The sequence below is a fragment of the Physeter macrocephalus genome, chromosome 1 (genome assembly GCF_002837175.3).
Source record: "Physeter macrocephalus isolate SW-GA chromosome 1, ASM283717v5, whole genome shotgun sequence".
NCBI classification, from domain to species: Eukaryota; Metazoa; Chordata; class Mammalia; order Artiodactyla; family Physeteridae; genus Physeter; species Physeter macrocephalus.
Window position 1 is genome coordinate 138,580,690 of NC_041214.2, and position 20,495 is coordinate 138,601,184.

The 20,495-nt window shown below is 34.2% G+C and overlaps 1 protein-coding gene across 1 annotated transcript in view; it reads left to right on the top strand.

The window, feature by feature from the left end:
* NCAM2 (neural cell adhesion molecule 2) overlaps positions 1-20,495 on the top strand; it is a 230,660-nt gene that overhangs the window by 84,634 nt on the left and 125,531 nt on the right. The window contains 1 exon segment of the mRNA XM_024120057.1: positions 8,700-8,850. Coding sequence (XP_023975825.1) covers positions 8,700-8,850 — 151 coding nt within the window.

Sequence of the window (20,495 nt, forward strand, 5' to 3'; positions counted from 1 at the left end):
AGTCAACAACGGTGTTGCCAAAATTAAAATGATCAGCCATACTACAAGCACATTCCTCTCCTAATTTATTTGCTTAGAACTCCAATCACAATGAATGACCATAAGTAATAGTGATATAGACATAGGGTCAGGATACTTAATACAGCTTTAACTCCTATATACATTTTGGAAATGATACACAGTCATTAGAATCCACAAATTTAAAACCACTGAATAATGACACAGAGCCTATGTCTGTATAAAGCCTACAAGACAAGGCTTTTGACACCAAAGTCATGGCATTTGAGCAGGGAAGGTACTTCTGATGAAGGGCAGGGTCAAGGATATAGCCAAACCATCAACAAACGTAGTGGCAATTACAGATAATTTCAATATCTAGGGATTTGTTATTAGTATTATGGAGAAATAAAATATAAATCTCATTATTTGGCAATTTAATTATTTATATGTGAATGTTTTATAATTTATTATTTATTTAGTAATTTTGCTGTCCTATAGTAGCTTTTCATCCTTATTTTGTTTTTTACTGAATATCTTACATATTTTCATTGATAAAATATTATAAATATTTTATAATATTATAAATTAATAACTGGCATGTGGTTCAAGGAATCATGAGAAAAGTCTAGCAACAGTAATGCACTGTTAAGTAAGAAGATAGGAGAGGTGTCATTTCCCTTTGAGATAGAATGCCTTTGGACCTCACAATGAAATGGATATTGTGTAAACTCACATATTTATCATTTAGGTCTGGATATCAGATGTTTTGTGCCAGTTTATTTGCCAAGTACTTAACAGGTGCTGAGCTCTTTTCAAATGTTCAAATCATTAATCTCCCTCATTACTATAAAGGCTGTACTTTTAAACCCATTATACAGAGAGAGAAACTGAGGTACAGCTAAATTAAGTAGTTGACTCCAGGTTACAAAGCTTATAGATGGCGCAAACAGGATGTAAAGTCTCCCATTTGGTTCTCTAGTCTCTGGTCTTACCTACTATTAAGGTAAAGAAGGCAGCACGCACAGGCACCAATACAAAATATTCGGGTCACATTATGAAAACCAGCATTTTGACAATTATCAGTTGGAATTCACCTTTTCTAATGTTTTTAAGTTAAAATCTCTGAAAAGTTTATTCTGCTTTTGGCCTGATTATCATAGCATTTCAATTTCAAATAGTACAGTACTGGGTATGTAATATGGAATATAATGTATGCTAGTTATTAAAATATGATTTGTTATGGTCAAATGTGAATATATGCAGATATATGTATAATTTTATATACCTACAGCAATCTACTAAGAATAAATCAGATTTCCCATCCAGGGATCTGTGACAGAAACTTGAAAATATCCTTTTCCTCCTTTCTTTCATCACCAGCTCCCATCTAAACATTCACTGAATGCTGTGGATTCTTCCTCAGTATGTTTCTAGAATCCACTCACTTCTCTCCATCTCATCTACCTCTACCTTTTCCCAGAACACTATCATTGCAGTATGTTTCTTGGTGTTTTCTCTTCCCCCTTTCAAATTTATTCTCTACCCTGAGGCATGAATGTTGCTCTCAGATAACAAATGCATTCTCCCTACTCCTCGGCCAAAACCTTGCGTGTCCTTTCCAGTTCTTTATAGAACACTCATTCTGTCTTTTGGCTTTAATTTTTAATATTTTCTAACATATAATTCACATAGCATGCAATTTACCCATCAAAGGGTAAAATTAAATAAATTGCCTTTTAGTATATTCACAGAGTTGTGCAATCATCAACTCAATAAATTTGGGGACATTTTCATCACCTCAAAAAACAAGTCCCGCTCCACTTGACTGTCACTCCCCAGTCACCTTACCACCACCTGCCAGCCTTAGGCAATTACTTTTGTATCTATAGATTTGTCTGTTCTGAAAATTCTGTATTAATGGAAGCATTCAAAATGTGGACTTTGTTACTAACTTCTATTCACTTAGCATAGTGTTTTCAAGGTTCATCTGTGTTGTGGCTTGTGTAAGTACCTCATATTTTTTATTGATAAATAATATTTTATTATATAGAAATAGTACATTTTATTTATCCATGCATTAGTAGATGGACATTTGTGTTGCTTTCACTTTTTGGATTTGTTAATAATGCTCTTATGGACATTTATGTAGTACATGTTTTTGTGTGGACATAGATCTTTAATCCTCTTGGGAGTGTAATGGCTGAATCATACGGTAACTCTGTGTTTAACATTTTGAGTACCTGTCAGACATTTTATCAAAAGCACCTGCACCATTCTACATTCCGATCACATGTGCACTAAAGTTCCGTTTTCTCCAGATCCTATCCAATGCTTGTTATTACCTGTTAGTCTTTTTGTTTATAGCCATCCCTGAGGGCATGAAGTAGTATGGAGTTTTGGTGTGCATTTTCATGATGACTAATGATGTTGAGAATCCTTTCATGTTTTTGTCAATGTTCCTTTGACTTTTGAGGCTCTTTTTGGCATTCTTGTCTGTCTCTCCAGCCACTTCACGTCTTACCTCTCTCCGCCTTATATTGGATATGCCAGCGCTAGGGAGCTTCTTTCAACTCTTTGAACATGTCATTTTCCCCTCTAGTCCAGGCCTATGCAGTTCCCATTTCCTTCCTAACTTTCCTCCTATTTGCTTGGCCAGGGCTGACTTCATGGATATGTGACAGGTACAGTTGCACAGAGCCCAATACTCAGAAGAGCCCTGCATTGGGTTTAAAGTGCTGCTGTGATTGTCTTAAAATTCATAGTAACTTTTGAACAAAAGACCTCACATTTCAGTTTTCAGTGGGCCCTGCAAATTACGCCGCCAATCTGGTGCCTTACTTGTCCTTCAGGACCCTGTTTAGGCAGAAATATCTGCAAGTAATTGTTCCTCACCTCTGTAGACTGTACTAGGTGTTCTTCCTTAATTTCATCTATGTCAGATGAAATTTATGATTTTTCTCTAAGCCTTTTAACCTTTAAGACTACAGGCTTTGCCTTTCCTATCCATCTTTCTGTCCTCAGAATCCAGCATAGTGCTGGTCACATAGCTATGGTACAGTATGTAACTCAGCCACATAGTTATGGCCCAGGTAGTGAGCAGTATGGCAAAAGTAATTCAGAATATGAACTCCAGGGCCAGACAGCCTGGGTATCCCACTGTTATCACTTATAAGCTGTATGGGACCTGGGCAAGTTATCTAATGTTTCTGCGCCTCATTTTGCTCATGTTTAAAATGGGGATGATATTAGTCCCAATCTCATAGCACTATTATGAGGATCATAGCAGTATTATGAACTAATAAATGTAAAATATTTAGTATGTATCTATCACCTATTGTATGTGTTAGCAGTTATTCATTCCTATATTTAATTCCTATTTGTTGAATAAATTACTGACTGTATGTGCAAAGAGAAGAAAAGGGCCCTAGAACCAGTGAAGAAACTACAAAAGTTAAGAAATTTTATTGGACATATTACTCTTTGTTTCATCAATTTACACTGCTAGGAGAAATGGTAATTGTACAAAAGTTTATTTCATGACCTCAAAATAGGAGTACAGTTCGGAAGGTGGGATCAAGCCCAGAGGAAAAAGACATTAAAGCTAAGAGTAAATATAGAAATTTTATAAGAGCAAGACAATATTTCTGCTTAAATTTCTTTGCAGAAATTAGTGAATGTAATGAAACTTTATCATGATTTTGAGAAGTCAGTTTGGGTAAATTAATGCCAATAACGTTTGGAAAGAGTCTTTTTTCTTTTTTTATACATTTAGCAGTTATGCCTTGCTGCTACCTCTATGTATTTGAAGCTGTTTAATTTACATTCAATAGAGATTTAATGCCATTGCAAATAATGCAAACATAATATATGATAAAAAAAAATCACTCCCCCAAAACTGCATAGCATACAATGAGAAAAAAATAACATATAGTCAAAGGGTACAAATTTGTTGTGTGTCTGCATGTGTCTTGGGTTCTGCATGGGTTCTCTATCAGCCTGCCCAATGTCAGGAGATCCCACATGTTCACAGTCTCTTCTCTGCACTTAATGGGCTCTCTCAGATCTCTCATAAGCCCTCTGGTGGCATATGCCCAGAATTCTCTCTACAACACTGCCCCTCTTTCACCATTTCCAGATCCCAATCCACACTTCGGTTTAACAAGGAACATACCTCTGACTCTAACCCACCCCTCCATTAACACCCCCAAAATGAAACTGTGGTGTTCCTACATGGTATTTTTGAGTTTATTTGTATTATTTCTTAGAAGTAATATCTGTCTTCTCGGTTAAACTTAAATTCCATGAAGAGCAGAAATTATTTTATTTTGCTCAGCTTATATCCTCAGCGCCTGGATGCTTATTGTGAAACAATTGCACATGTACAGAAAAAATGTTGAGTAACTAAGTGACATGATCCACAATTTTCTCAAAAGGCCAAAGGGTCTGGCTTCCCTGGTGGCGCAGTGGTTGAGAGTCCGCCTGCTGATGCAGGGGACACGGGTTCGGGTTCGTGCCCCGCAGAGGCTGGGCCCGTGAGCCATGGCCGCTGAGCCTGCTCATCCAGATCCTGTGCCCCGCAACGGGAGAGGCCACAACAGTGAGAGGCCCGCGTACCGCAAAAAAAAAAAAAAAAAAAAAAAAAAAAAGGCCAAAGGGTCAATGACTCTAAAAAGGTTCAAAGACAAGAGTGTGAGGAAGAAGAAAGAAAGGAAGACTGTCCAACTCAGATGTGTTGTGCACTACAATTGGATCCCAAATTTGGCAGTAAATGTCTAGTCAGGTAAAGCCACAAAAATAAACATGACACATATATAAATTCAAATTCCCAACAGTTAAAATATTTATGTTTGAACTAAACTGAAGATGGTAGTTATCACTTAGATATTTGATTAAGGGATTATTGAAAGGACAATAACTCTATAAATAATCATTGTATCAAAATATTGAAATACTATTCAAGCAGTTCTTAAGCTGACCTTCCAGAAAGGCAAAAGATATAATATCCAGTTAAATTTCAGAGAGTGTCCTTCTGTAAAGGATTGGAATAATAATGTACAGTCAGACACTTTCTAATCATGTTAATGCAGTGATAGAAACTGAAAATACTAGATGGAGAACTAATACGCCCATTAACCTGTCTCAATCAAATATCAGATGTGTTAAATGAATCTTCAGTAGGTGGTGAATCAAAGCCAAGATATAAATGAATTTTCTTTCAGATATGTGTAATGCCTTTTTGTAGCACAAAGAGAAAGATGTCCTTTGGAATGTCAAAAATGAGAAGAAATGACTTTGGTCTTCTAGTCAATGCATATTGTGCATTATTACAAAGCCAATGCCAACTCTGAAAATGACTTACAATTTCTCAATGAATCACACACATTCCAGAAGAAATTCTATTCTTCTGAAATTTCTATTAATTTTAGATATATTATTAAAAACTTTTAAATAAAACCATTTTTACTAATAGCATGCAAACTTTACACACACGGATTGCTTTCCACAAGTCAAAAACCTTATCATAATAACAAAAGTACCTGTTGATTTTTAAGGTGGGTAAATTTACTTTTTAATGTGCAAAAGAACAATATTTCCCTAATGAAAGAAGGAACAATTTGCTTCGCATCATTATTAATGTATCTTGTCACATTCTAATTAAGATATTAAATGTCATGTTTTTAATCCATAGTAAAGTATAGCTGAAGGATTACATTTCCTTTATTAAATTATATGTACATTTCACTATATCTTAATTTGCTCTATAAAAATTTTAGAATGTAATGATTCTGTCCTAGGTACTAGTCCAGGTGACTTTCACACAAAGTACCATAAAAATATTCTCGCATTTGTACAACTATAATATCAAAACTGCAGGATAAAATCTGAAGTTCCAGTAAGACTAGAAAAAGCAATGTGTCCCAAGAAATGCACAGGGACATTATATATGTATGTATAGTAGTCAACCAGGGATTATTTTTAATATAAATTGATATCTGGCCAAGAAATTGAAAGAATGATGGTAGAATACTGCCGTGTAAATATGGAAGAGATAAAGGGGGAAAGATTTGAGAAAGATGTGTGAAGACTGCTTAGAAAGCACAGGACCTTCATGACAATACAAATAATTCACATTAAATGGAATCCAAATTAACAGTATCCAAATTGTAAACTGTGCTTAAACAGAAAGGTAATACCATATGGAAGTCCGTAAACATCAGGCTAATGGATTGGGGTTTTATTTTGGGAGGCAACACAACGTTATTTGTAATTATAGAGTATGAGGTCCAGGGATGTGAAACCTTCATAAAGTTGTTATGAGAAATTAAAGTTTGCTTTAAAAAAAAAGACTTATTCTTAGCTACACAAGAAATAATTTCTGCAGCTGGAATGATTTTCTGCTAAGAGAAACATAGGAAATAACATAATGTTGAAGGCTTTTGCAGAGTCAGGGAGTCTTTTTCGGTCACATTCAGCCTGAATGTGATTGTTCTCTCTGAAATCCAGAGACGCCTGTCAATATCCTTCCGACTTAGCAGCACAACTAAAATTGTAAATGGAGAGGCAGAGAGCAGATAGGTCTATGGAAACACAGTTGCTGAAAATTGGAAATCATAATGTCGAGCAAGATAATAAACTGAGATTTATCATTATTCAGAATATAAATAGATGAATAAATGTTCAGCAACTGATCCAAGACTGAGGACATGGTATAGCATGGGACATGAGAAAGAATTAGTATCATTCATGGAAAGACAACTGGGAGAGGTCAGGTGATGCTGGGTAAAGCGTGATGTATTCATCTGCACATGCTAGTTTGAGATATATATCAAATGGACTTGCCCTGCATGTGATATATCTAATTATGTAGCTCCAGGGAAAGAAGAATCCTGGGTGGAGAAAGAGTGACTAGAGATCATCAGTGTAGATGTGGGCAGGGATAAGAGTGCCTAAGTGGATTGTATTGACTGAAAAGACACTAGAGTCCAGGACAGAATACAGAGGCCCCGAGGAAGACAGGAGGCTGTAACCAAAACCAAACCCAAGGAAACTACAACCAAAACTGAGAGAAAAATCAGGATCATGTGGGTGTCTTGAAAGCCAAGGGAAGTCGGCACACAAGAAAGGAAGGATATAGTTCAATAGGAATTAATGATGAACAGAGTTGCAGTGAGATAAGGACCAAAGAATACCTATTTAGTTATGGAACAGCAGTTAGTTACCTTGTATAACAATTGGCCATTTTGCTTTTGGGTTTATTCATTCTGATTTTTAACTTCTGTGGATTCTTACATTTTGTTTTCTTTTCTTTCAATTAAGTAAATGGGTTTGGCAGCTGAACATCTTAAAAATTGGCAGAAGAGAATGCCCTTCTACTTGAAAACTTCACCTTACTATTTCTTTAGCAATACTTGCGAGGTGGGGAACATATTTTTGACATAGAAATCTTGATCTAAGTTGCATAATACATCCCTAATATGCTTTTGTTTATTTCTTTGTTTTTGAAGACCATTTTCCAGATAGTGAATTATGAGTGAGTGATAGGATCGTATAATGATTGCATTCCTATATAAAATTAAAAAGCATAAAAAGTAACCATATTGTGCCCCAATCAACGTGCTTGAAAAAGAGCTTTAAGATAGTCTTTTAATATTAATAAAGGAAAGTAGTTAAACATCATTTTAATAATGCAAAGTACACACATGTATTGAAATTTGTTCAAATCTGTCATATAGAAAATTAAACCATTATACTGTTTATAATAACATACATATTTCAATTGAATGTACGATATACAATATTTTGTTGAACACTAAAACCTCGAATATTAAAAAGAATCAATTCAATAATTGTAGAGCAGATGTTTCCAATGAGTTATAAAGTGCTAAAAGTTCACTATATTACTTGATAGTACAGAGTAAAATTCAATGAATAAACTATTCTTGTTTTAAATATGTGTGCTATAAAGGTATTTAAGAGATTTAAGAAAATTCTATTATTATGTTGCACACAATAATTCTTATTTGAAATATAATCTATATGTTATTGGATTATAAGCAATTCCTTGATTTGAGTCATATTTGTGGAGTTAAGTGATTAATAATTTCCATATTGTTTCCAATGACTTCCTAAGAATGCTGTGTTTTTAGTAGTGTATCTATGATGCATATGGTACCAATTATTCTTATGAGCAATGCTGTTGCGTTCATTCAAAAATGAAAATTATAAATTCCTCTTAAACTCTTTAATTGCCATACATCTTGATATATCCTCCTTATGTAGTGAAATAGAAAACTAAAATACAGCAGGAATATCGTTTTCTCTGATAGGTTTTAGCCAGAATTGAATAGGCATTATTTTCATTTTGCTGTTTGTAAAGAACACAATTGAAAGACAACAAAATCCTTCTAGAAGAACATACTAGCTTTATAAAAAGCAAAAAACATAGTAAATAAAAGAGGTTGATAAAACTTATGTTTAAGTTTTTACTACTTAAGTGTCCCTATAAGCAATTGGGCTGGTAAAATGGATAAGCTAAAAACAGTAAAGTTTAAATAAACACTGCTTTTTTGAAATAAAAAATGAATACAGGTAAGAATTTATTTTCATTTATTGTGTCTATGATAAATGCAATATGTTTCATCATCATTTTACACAAAATAAGCATAAAATCTTTCTTTTTCCTGAATCAATGTAAACAGAGCCCAGACGGACGTATCGAAGTCAGAGGGCAGCACAGAAGCTCATCACTGCATATTAAAGATGTGAAGTTGTCAGATTCAGGGAGATATGACTGTGAAGCTGCAAGTAGAATCGGAGGGCACCAAAAAAGCATGTACCTTGATATTGAATGTAAGTTATTTTCATTTTGTATGTTTATTAAAACAACTTTTCTGCTTTGAAAAACATGTATTTTTGTAGGAAAATCAAAATACAATAGTTCATGTTGTAATATTTAATGCATAACTTTAGAGAGAATGCAGCCAAAGTCAGTTATTAGAGACATCTAGTGGCGGTTATGGGAGATTTCACAGTGCTATATATTTTATGGTCAATGCTGCTTATCCTGAAAATTGTGGCCTTTTATTACACAGCTTTAACCCAAAACACAATGTAAACTGAATTATATTAGTTATCAGTAATTGATCAACATCACCTTAGATTTTTTTCTGTTTATTCCTAATATTAATGGTCCTGTGTTTCACATATGTAGTGAGAATTTCATTTCTCATTTCAAGTTGTTTTGTTGAATTATTTTACATCCTCATAATTATTGTATAGTATTTAAAATACAGTACTTAGGATACTCTATTTTTCAAGGGCTGATTGCTAACAAACTATAAGTTGTTTTTTGATCACAGATGCACTCCTGCTTTGCTGTTAAAGTCTTGCATATTGGTTTATTCAGCTTTTTCTGGAATTTCTCTCTAAGTAGCATTTTAACTGCATGCCACAAATAGTGATATGTTGTCTTTCTCATGGCTTTCAGTTGAAAATATTTTCTACATTTCTTTGTGATTTCATCACTGGTCAATAGTTATTTATGAAGATATGTTTAGCTTCCAGATATTTATTGTTTTCATAGATATTTTGGTGTTACTTATTTCTAATTTAATACAGTTGTGCTTAGAAAATACACTCTATATGATTTTTTGATTGTTTTAATATTTATTGAGGTTTATTTTATGTCCTAGCATATGATCTACCTAGTGAATACATAATGTGTAGTTGAAAAACATATGTATTCTGCAGATATTGTGCTCTATAAATATACATTAGATCAAGGTGGGTGTTAGTGTCCTTTAATCTCCTATGTCTTTACTGAATTTGTTTTGTTCTATTAGAGTCATGGTTGTTAAAATCCTCCACCATGATTGTGAACTTTTTGCTCTCTCTTTAATCCTGTTGATTTTTGCATCATGTATTTTGATGCTCAGTGACACAGTACACATTTATAGTTATCTTCTCTTAGTTTCCTATTGTCGCTATAACTAATGACCAAGAATTTTATTGCTGTAAACAACACAATATATTATTTTAAGTTCTTGAGGTCAGAGGTTGGAAATGATTCTCACTGGGATAAAATCAAGTGTCCGTAGGGTTGTGTTCCTTTATGGAAGCCCTACAGGAGATTCCCTTTTCTTGTCTTTTCCATTTCTAGAATCTGCCCACCTTCCTTGGCTTGCAGTCTCCTTCCAACTTCAAAGCCAGCTATGGCAGATTGAGTCTTTCTCACATCATATCACTTTGACTCTGCTTCCTTCCTCACATCTTCTCTATATATCTTCTCTATATATGACTTCCCTGCAATTACATTGGACCCACACTGGGTAATCCAGGATAATTTTCTCAACTCAACATCCTTAACTTAACCACAGCTGCAAAGTTCTTTTTCCCATGTGAAGTAACATCCTCAAAAGTTCTGGAGATTATGATGTGAATATCACTGGGGGATCATTATTCTCTCTTCCATATATGTCTTCCTCATGAATTATTCATTTTCTCCACTAATCTCTGACTCGATGTACTTTAATGTTCAATAGCTGTTCAAGTTCTCTCAGAGTTAATTATCTGACACTTTACATTAAATATAGAAACCTGATAACCATATAGGTGCCTTTACAAGTGCTCCACACTGATCTTTTTTTATTATTAATATCATATGTATTATATCTGCATTCATATTAATTGAGAATCTCACCAGAAATCATGATGATTTTTGTTTTAAGAGTTATAGATATATTAAGGAACTGAAGAGGCAAAAAATGTTATTTACTCATCTCTTTACCATTTCCTTTTACTCTTCCTCCATCCTTAAAGATTCAGATTTTCCTCTGATATTATTGTCCTCCAGTCTGAAGAAATTTCTTCCCCATTTATTGTAGAGCATATTTGTTGGGGATTGAGTCTATTTTTTTCTATTTTCATCTGAAAATGTTCTCTCTGTCATTCCTGATGAATTTTTTTTTCCCCTGGAAAGAATTCTGGGTTGTCATTTCTTTAAAGATATGGCTCCACTGTCTTCTAGCCCCCTTGGTTTCTGATGATAAATCCGTGGTAATTTGAATTGTTTATCCCTTGTATGCCATGTGTCTTTTTAAAAAATTTTTTTAAATTTACTTTTTAAATTTATTTATTTTTGGCTGCATTGGGTCTTCATTGCTGCGCGCGGGCTTTCTCTAGCTGCGGCGAGCAGGGGCTACTCTTCGTTGTGGTGCGTGGGCTTCTCATTGTTGTGGCTTCTCTTGTTGTGGAGCATGGGCTCTAGGTGCATGGGCTTCAGTAGTTGTGGCTCACGGGCTCAGTAGTTGTGGCTCGCGGGCTCGAGAGCACAGGCTCAGTAGTTGTGGTGCATGGGCTTAGCTGCTCCGTGGCATGTGGGATCTTCCCGGACCAGGGTTCGAACCCTTGTCCCCTGCACTGGCAGGTGGATTCCTAACCACTGCACTTCCAGGTGGATTCCTAACCACTGCACTTCCAGGGAAGCCCATGTGTCATTTTTCTAAAGCTGCTTTCAAGTTATTTTATTTATCTTTGTTATTCATAGCTTTGACTGGGATATGTCCAGGTATGGCTTTCTTTGGGTTTATCCTGTTTGAGGTAAACTGAATTTCTTGAATCTGTAAATTTACATTTGTCAATATATTTGGCAGTTTTTTATCATATGTCTTCAAACATCTGTCCTGTCCTAATCTCTTTTTCATATCTAGGACTTTACTTACACACATTAGACTTTTTGGCTCAAAGATCTCTGAGACACTGTTCAGTTTTATATATCTTATTTCTCATTGTTCTTCAGATTAGATGATTTCTGTTGTTTGCTTTTCAAGTTGACTGATTCTTTACTGCATCATCTTTTTTCTGCTACTGAGTCCATCCAGTGAGGTTTTTGTTTTATTTAAGATATTAATTTTTTAGCTCTAAATTTCTAATTTTGTTCTGTTTTATATTTTTTGTTTCTCTGCTGAGATTTCTTATATATTCATTAATTCTATATGTGTTTTTTCTTAACCTCATGGAACATAGTTAAATTATCTGCTCTAAAATCTCTATCTGGTAGATTCAACATCTGAATCATCTTGGGATGTGCATATGTTAATTGTCTTTTCTCTTTAGAATTGGTCATATTCTCCTGGTTTGTTGAATGTTGAGAAATATTGTGTCATGTCCTGGACACTGTAAATATTACACTGTACAGGCTCTGGGTCTTGACAACCATATGGAAAAAAAATATTTTTAAGTAGATAATCACCTCTAAGTTCTGTGTTGCCTCCTGTAATCAGGGATTCACATCTCACAGTTGATTTCTTAATGCCTTTGCTATACATTTTTGTATCTGCTCTATGCATGTCAAGCTCAGAGTTTAGGCTGAGATTTCTGTGGTTTTATATACAGAATTATGGCATCTCCTTCTCTGACTCCTGTCTGGGATTACCCCCACAGTATTCAACCTGTATTGGCTTCTTTCCAGCATACCCTCTATATTTCTGGATGTGTTTTCGGTCCAGAATCACTTCGATGCTCCTTATCTAGTACCTGCCCTCTAGACAAAGCAATGAGGGTGAAAAAAAAAAAAAACAAAGAAACTAGTTTTCACTCCCTTCCACAATCCCTGATTTTGTTTACTTTCCAGAAGCCTTAGGGTAATGTTGTTGTTGTTGTTGTTGTTGTTTTGCTTGATTTGTGCTATTTCTAGTCCTTTTAATTATTACAAGTAAGGGAGTTGGGCTGTCACAGGCTTGTCCTGCCATTATGGAAACAGAAAGGTATATATATTCTGTTTTTAAGAAAACTTTGTCATAAGAATTTTTGGTTTCCCTAGTTCCTGGAAACAAGAGTGTGAATGTCTTAGTTTCAGTTTTCAGCAATTTTTAATTTATTTCCTCCCTTCATTTTTTTTTCAAATTTTATTTTTATTTTTCATAATCATACATCCTTAAAGAAACCATTACCCTGATCAAAAGATTGTTCAACTGCAAAGTTCTAAAAAGTAAGAAGTTGAGCTTCTTTTTTCTCCTTCTGTGTATCAATCTTCTGTGTAGTCAATTTTATTTAATTTGACATTTTTATCTATACCCACACTTAATCTACCTAGAAAGTATAGTAAGCTCTACATATGTGTATCATTTCAAATTTTAAATTGAGAGATAGGGGATTTCCCTAGAGGTCTAGTGGCTAGGATTCCCTGTGGCCTGGGTTCAATCCTGGTCAGGGAACTGAGATCCTGCAAGCCCTGCAGCGTGGCCAAAATAATAATAATAATAATAAATTAAAAATAAATAAATAGAGAGATAGGATGGCTTTAGCTGAGTTTTAGAGTTTAGAGGTTCAGAATTTTAATAGTATCCCTTACCTATAAAGGGAATAATTCTCCTGATATAGGCTGAATTTCATGTAAAGCAAAGGAAAATGTTTTCTATGTTAAGATTAATAAACACACTATCAAACTTTATTTGTGCATTCTATTGACATGTTTCCTTTTTTTTTTTTGTTCAATCTTTAAGTGAAAGGAGTTTCTCTCGTGGATTTAACCTATACATGAATCCTATATTTAAGCTATGGCCTCTTGTTTTCTCCCCATGATGAATCTCTTAAATATCTGTTACAAATTACTTGAAAATCTCTGGCAGTCTAGCTTCCTCTTTGATTAACCCAGACTCTTACAGTATTGCTTCATATGCCTTACTCAAGATGCTCTATTTTTCATGATCAAATTTACGGATGAATCCAGAACGCTGGGAGCCCAGCTCACTTTTCAAACTTTATGCTACATTTAGCAAGATATGTTTGCCCATATATGTGCCCAACCTCTACTCTATTGTAGGTAATGAGATTATTACCTTCTAGGTACTTACTATAATTTATTAAAACTGAATCATGTAAAAAATGCTTAAAGTGGATGAATATTATGATGAAAATTTATTTATGTTATATAAATATTCTAGTAAAAGATAAATTTATACTTAAGTAGAAAATAAAATAATTATTCATCTTAATATCATTAATAGCTAAAATTCACATTTTATTCATGCAGTAGGAGCAGAGTAAATGCCATTATGTTATCTTTTGTCTATAGTTATTATTGAGTATGGAATTAAATAATCATTTGGAACATGTGACCATGGTTGTAATTTAAAATTTAGCCTGTTCTTCTCTTTCACTTGTAAGTAACTTCCTTGTTACTGTCATTGTATTATGAAGGTTGGAACACTTTTTTATTCCTGCAATGCTACTATTTGTAAAATATCTTAGTATCTTCTCATATGAAGATTAGTAGAAATTTTGGTTGGATAGGGCAGCATAACAACCATGATAAATACTTAGCTTATCAAATAAGCTTATTTCTTGATAATTAAAGCCTGTGTTGTTATAAAATAGGATATTTTATTTAGTGACAAATTTATAGTAGAACAATTTAATGCAATGGCATGTAATACCATGAAAAGTTATTGGTGTAAATAAATATTTGTATGTTAGAGATGGTAAGAATGTTTTTATTCTCCATCTTTGATTCAAAACAGTACAGAAATTATGAGCATTACAAAGAAATTATACAATGTCACAAAACCTTTACCATTCTTTACTATGTGATTCAAGAAACTACAGTGTAATATTGTTAAGAATGAGTGGCAGAGAACTGGGCCATTTATAATTTGATACCAACCACATTTATTATAGTATCACTAAACTTAAGGTGCTTAGGAGATTATCCCTTTTTTTTTGTTCATAACCTCTTTTGTGTTTCAGTTTAAGTAGACTCCTTGGCATCCTGCCAGTTCATTTTCAACATTCCAAAGGCATTACCCTTTCTAAGAAGCATGAGTTGAACTAAAGTTCCAATTTATAAAACAAAGGAGATAACAAGCATGTGATATGTAGTTGAATGCAATAAGCACCGATTACATAGTACATTTGATGGCAATTAGAATCAAGTTTTGTGAGTAGGTACTCATTACTTATTACCTATTAATTAGACTTAATTATCTTATGTGATTAATTTAACAGTTACATGGTAAAAATGCCTGTTAAGAAATATTGAATTTTTCATTTACATTTTTTTCTCATTGAGCTCTCTGTCCCTGCTTTTATTTCTTGTTAGAGATAATAGCAATATTCAAATGAATTTTCTCCTGTATAAAAGTTGTTAGCAATATCAGAAACCTCTTAAGGATATAGAGCTATTAATTAACCTTATAACACATATTCATGTTACTTCTATACTTACATGTATTCCATATAATTAATAAAACTTTGCTTTATTGCACAATTATTTCCTCAAGTTTTGCAGTCTTTCAAAATAACTGATTCCAGTAGCATGCTCTGCTACATGTACAGGATGAGGTAGGTAAGATGTGACCATGATTTTGACATTTAAAGAGAGTATCTCAGTAACACTTAGGAAAACTCCTTGTTCATAGCAGACAAACATTTTATATCTGTGATTAAAATCTTGTCTTATGAACCTACCCTATACACTCACCATAATACATTTAAATTGTTCAGACTTTAAAGAAGATGGCTTATTTGCGAAGTAAATTGGTTCTAATGTTAGCAATTATTTAGATTTTATACCCTTCATGATAATTTCAAGGAACATCTGAAAGAAATATAAAGTCTATATCTACATCCAGAAGATAAGAAGAATAGATCATTAAAAGAGAAAGGTGAAAAAATCTTTTACTGCTCACCTGTATTTTTTTAACCCAGACTTTACATGGACCTCCTGGGGAAATTTAAAATATCACATTCTTCATGTGTACAGATACTATAACTTACTCTAGTTTTATCACATTTTTGTCTGTCTCTGACAGATATAATCTGATTCAGATTAAATTTTGTGAAAATATACTTCAGAGATTATGATGATGAAAAGTTGTTAAGAAATTTTAGGAAATATCTAACCCTTGAGAGGATAAATCTTAGAAATGAACCAATATCAGACAAACAAATGAAATAGTCATTGTGTTTACCTACTGGATTTATCACTACCTCTTGACACCTGCTTAACCTAATTGTCCAGAAATATCAATCTCTACATCCAATTTGCCACAGCTTTCTGCCCTTCCTCTGGAATGAAGTCCTTTCACAGTGATCCCTGTTCTCACTAGTACAGTGAATGTCCTAGCTTGGGCAGCTGTAACTAAATATCTTAGACTGGGAGGCTTTCTCAGAACCATTTATTTCTCATGGTTCCAGAGGCTGGAAGGCCAAGATCAGGATGCCAGAATTGTCAGGTCCCTGGTGAGCGCTCTTTCGCTGGTATGTCTTCACATGGCCTTCCTTGGTGAATGCTCGCAGGAGATACACCTCCTCTCTCTTCCTCTTTCACTAAGGGCATTGATCCCATGATGGGGATTTTACTCTCATGACTTCATCTAAAATTAATTACTTCCAAAGGCCCCACCTCCAAATACTATCACACTGAGAATTAGGGATCAACATGTCAGTTTGGAGGAGATACAAAAATTCATTCATAGGAATGAGCTTTCTGTATTGGACAGAGAAGACCACCTCACAGATGGAACTAACGCAGAACTTCACAGGGTGAGGCTGCACACTGCGATCACATCATATCAAGCCTTTGCTGACATCACTGAGTTGTGTCTTCTTGAAGATCCTGAAAACTGTGCTAAGACCTTGTGACAGACTGCTTACAGCCTGTCTTAGTCTGCTTGGGCTGCTATAATAAAATACCATAGACTGGGTGACTTATAAAAAACAGAAATTAATTTCTCACAGTTCTGGAGACTGGCAGTCTGAGATCAGGGAACCAGCATGTTTGGGTTCTGGTGAGGACCTTTTCCAGTTACAGACTGCTGTCTTCTACTTCTATCCTCATATGATGGAGAGTAGAGCAGAGGAAAAAGCTCTCTCCTGAGTCCTAAGGGCACTGATCCCATTCATGGTAGCTCCTCCCTATGACCTCATCTAATCCTAACCACATCTCCAAAGCCACAACTCCTAATACCATCACATTGCAACATATGAATTTTGTGGAGGCACAAACATTCAGTCCATAACAGTGCTCTCCCACCTTCCTCCCCCTCCTTAGGATGTGGTGCCAGTAGGTTTACATTGCTGGATTTATTACCTGACACCATAGTTCAGAATAGCATGACCATCCAAAGTTAAGGTACTTAATTCGTGAAAAAGACCAGTCCAACAGCTTGAATCCAATCAGCCACAACTCTGTGGCCATATATCCTTAAATCCTCTAAATTTCATTATCTAATTTCAGTGGAGCAAAGGCAAGGACAGCTTTTCTTCATACTGTCCATGGATTGTTGATACCTATCCATGGACTTAAGCCAGCTCACAGTTTGTGATGATGTAAACTAGTTTTTTATATATTGGGCTTTACTAAAATAATGTTTAAATGTCATAGTATTATGAGCTATTCTTAGATTTTAATGAATCTGCTGGGTCTAATCCTGGGACATTGGTCAACTCATTTAAATTACCCAAGCTTTAGTGTCCTGATGTGTAAAGAGGAAAAGATGGATCTAAACTTATTATTTTATGAATTTAAGCATACTAAAGTTAGGATCTTAATTATATTTTTTTATTCAACAGTATTTATCAGGCATGTACTACACACCAAGCACTTTTTCAGGTGTTGAGTATGTAGAATTATAATAAAGCAAACAAAAACACTTGACTTTATGAACCTTACATTCTAGCAAGGAAAATCAGTGATAAAAAAGACAAAATAGGTACTTCCCTGGTGGCGCAGTGGTTAAGAATCCACCTGCCAATGCGGGGGACACGGGTCCGAGCCCTGGTCCGGGAAGATCCCACATGCCGCGGAGCAACTAAGCCTGTGCGCCACAACTACTGAGCCTGCACTCTAGATCCTGCGAGCCACAACTACTGAAGCCCAGGCGCCACAACTACTGAAGCCCACGTGCCTACAGCCCGTGCTCCACGACAAGAGAAGCCACTGCAATGAGAAGCACGGGCACCGTAACGAAGAGTAGCCCCCGCTCTCTGCAACTAGAAAAAGCCCGCATGCAGTAACAAAGACCCAACGCAGCCAAAAATAAATAAAATAAATAAATTTATATTTAAAAAGACAGACAAAAATAGCAACATATATAAGAATCAGTGAAAATGGCTAAGGAGAAAAAAATAAAGCAGTGCAGTGAGATACATCATCAGCTAATGTCACAATAAATATACGTAATAAACATTCCAAAACTCAGTGACATACAGTAGTAATCTCATACTCAACTGGAACTGGCTGGCCCAGGTGGCCCTTGAATAGGGAGCTCTGCTTCAAGCAGCAATGCTTAACTCCATGTTATGGGTCCAGTAACACTTGAAACCAGACTGAAGAGGCAGCAACTACATGGAAGAAGCTACACCATGGTGATGGCAGAAGCACAAGAGGACAACTCATTAATGAAAGGAAATTTCAAGCGTTTGCTCGTGTCACATTCAAAAAGTCGCATGGTTAAGCCTAACATCAATCCAGCAGGGAAATGCACTCCTGTTCTACTGGAAGGGCTTTTGGAGAGAATATTCACTGAATAAAATAAGCCATATCTGAAGTTCATGCCTATGAGTGAAATTTCAGATAGTTAATTTTAAAATAATATTTTGGTTGTAAAAATAGGTATATTTACACATTTCTCTAAATTGCTTTAGACTTGCTTGTATAGTCATCACATATGGAATAAGAAGAGCCAACATACTTTTCAAGAAGTTGTTTTAAAAACATTAAAGATGTAAATGACACTTTTGTATCTTAATTTAAGAAGCTTCATAATAATTACTTGATTTCATAATATTTATTGTATAATACTAGAAATAGTGTATTAATAGTGCTTTTCAAAGATTCAAAATATTTGAAAGATATAAAAATATTGCAATATATCTAGGAAGCTGGAATCTACTTATATGGAACAGCTTAGAAAGTATAAGACAACATATAATTTAATGCACATATAATTAAATGTGTCATAGAGATTATACAACTGAGCAGTAATAAAGAAAAAAAATCCTCTTAGAAATGTAAAATTTTCCACAGTATCTTAAAGAAGTAGAACCTGAAAATCAGATAATATTGATTCAGTATCTATGCAATTTTAAAACCTATATGGCTCATTTGACTTACTCTGTTTATTCAACTATATCCCTTTATTTCATATTTACATGGTCATCTGGAGTAAAATGTCCTCTCTCCTTTAGTACTGATGACAAGATAAACTGTTTCTGTCCTGGTGATGAAGATGAAGCCTTGATAAGAGCAATTAACCTCTTTAAACAATTATTTTTATCACTATTAGTATCTCACAATGCTTCATAAGCAATAGAATTTCAAATAGTTCTTGCTAGACACAAATAATTCAATGACAATCCTGTTTATTTAGGAAATTTTGATTTTTCTTGGGACTCCTAAAAAAGTCTTTTAAGGTAATAAGAGCAATTACCAATGCAGTCAGTTCAATACCATAAAAGATAGCCTATTTTTGATACTTTTATATTTGTCTGTGATTTTCTCAGACTTCATAATATGACTAATTTTTGTTTCCAGTACTCTTGAGTCATCAGTGCTAAAACAATTGATTTAAACATTTTTCTTGCCCTGATCAATATTCCTCAGTATGATTGCTTATTTTATTCATTTAAAAAAGATCTTTATATTAGATCTTTACTCAAAAATAAGAATTAGATGTGTAAAAATTCCAGCTCATATCCTAATAAACGAAGATAAAAATTTCATTTGAATATATGCACATTTATTTTGAAATTTTATTTAAAATGTTTTGATTTCACACAACTCGATGTTCTTTCCCAGAACAAGTAAAAACTTTTCCACTATAATGTAATGTCCACAGAGACAAACCTAATTATTTCTAACATCTCTCTTTTTTCTGAAGAAAAAAGAAACACATATTTGTGATTTTTTGGAAGCTCTTGGGCAAATCCCAAAGATGTTTTTCCATGTGATAGATATTCTAAAATGTTTACTTTGGTTTCTTTCTAAATTTAGAGTTCTACTTTGGGAAATCAAAATCACTTTCACAGATTTGTTCACTTGGTGAATTAAAATTGTAGGTGACTGAGAGACTATGCGGTTACCTATTTAATTAAACTGACAATAAATTTTTTAAAATAAACATAAAAGTTTAAGAAAATGCTTTCTTGATTAATTTTTGTTATCTATGGTGTTTTTCATTCAGACTGTGGTTTACAATGGGTTCTTGCTTCTATATACTTTTAATTTAACTGACTTCTAAATCTAACTTAATTTAACTGATTTTTAAAACTATCAATTCTTTGTAATATAAATGGTGTAATGTGTAATATAAATGTTGTACATAATAGTATAGGACCAGCTGCTTTATATTTATTGGCAGTATATTCATCGCGGGGAAACCAAAAAAAAAGAATAGAGTACACATTTTTTAGCTCAAAAAAAAAAAATACTGTTAAAAGGAGAAACTCATTTCAATAAACTGCTGTTTTAGGAGAGGCTGTACATTTTTTGGTTT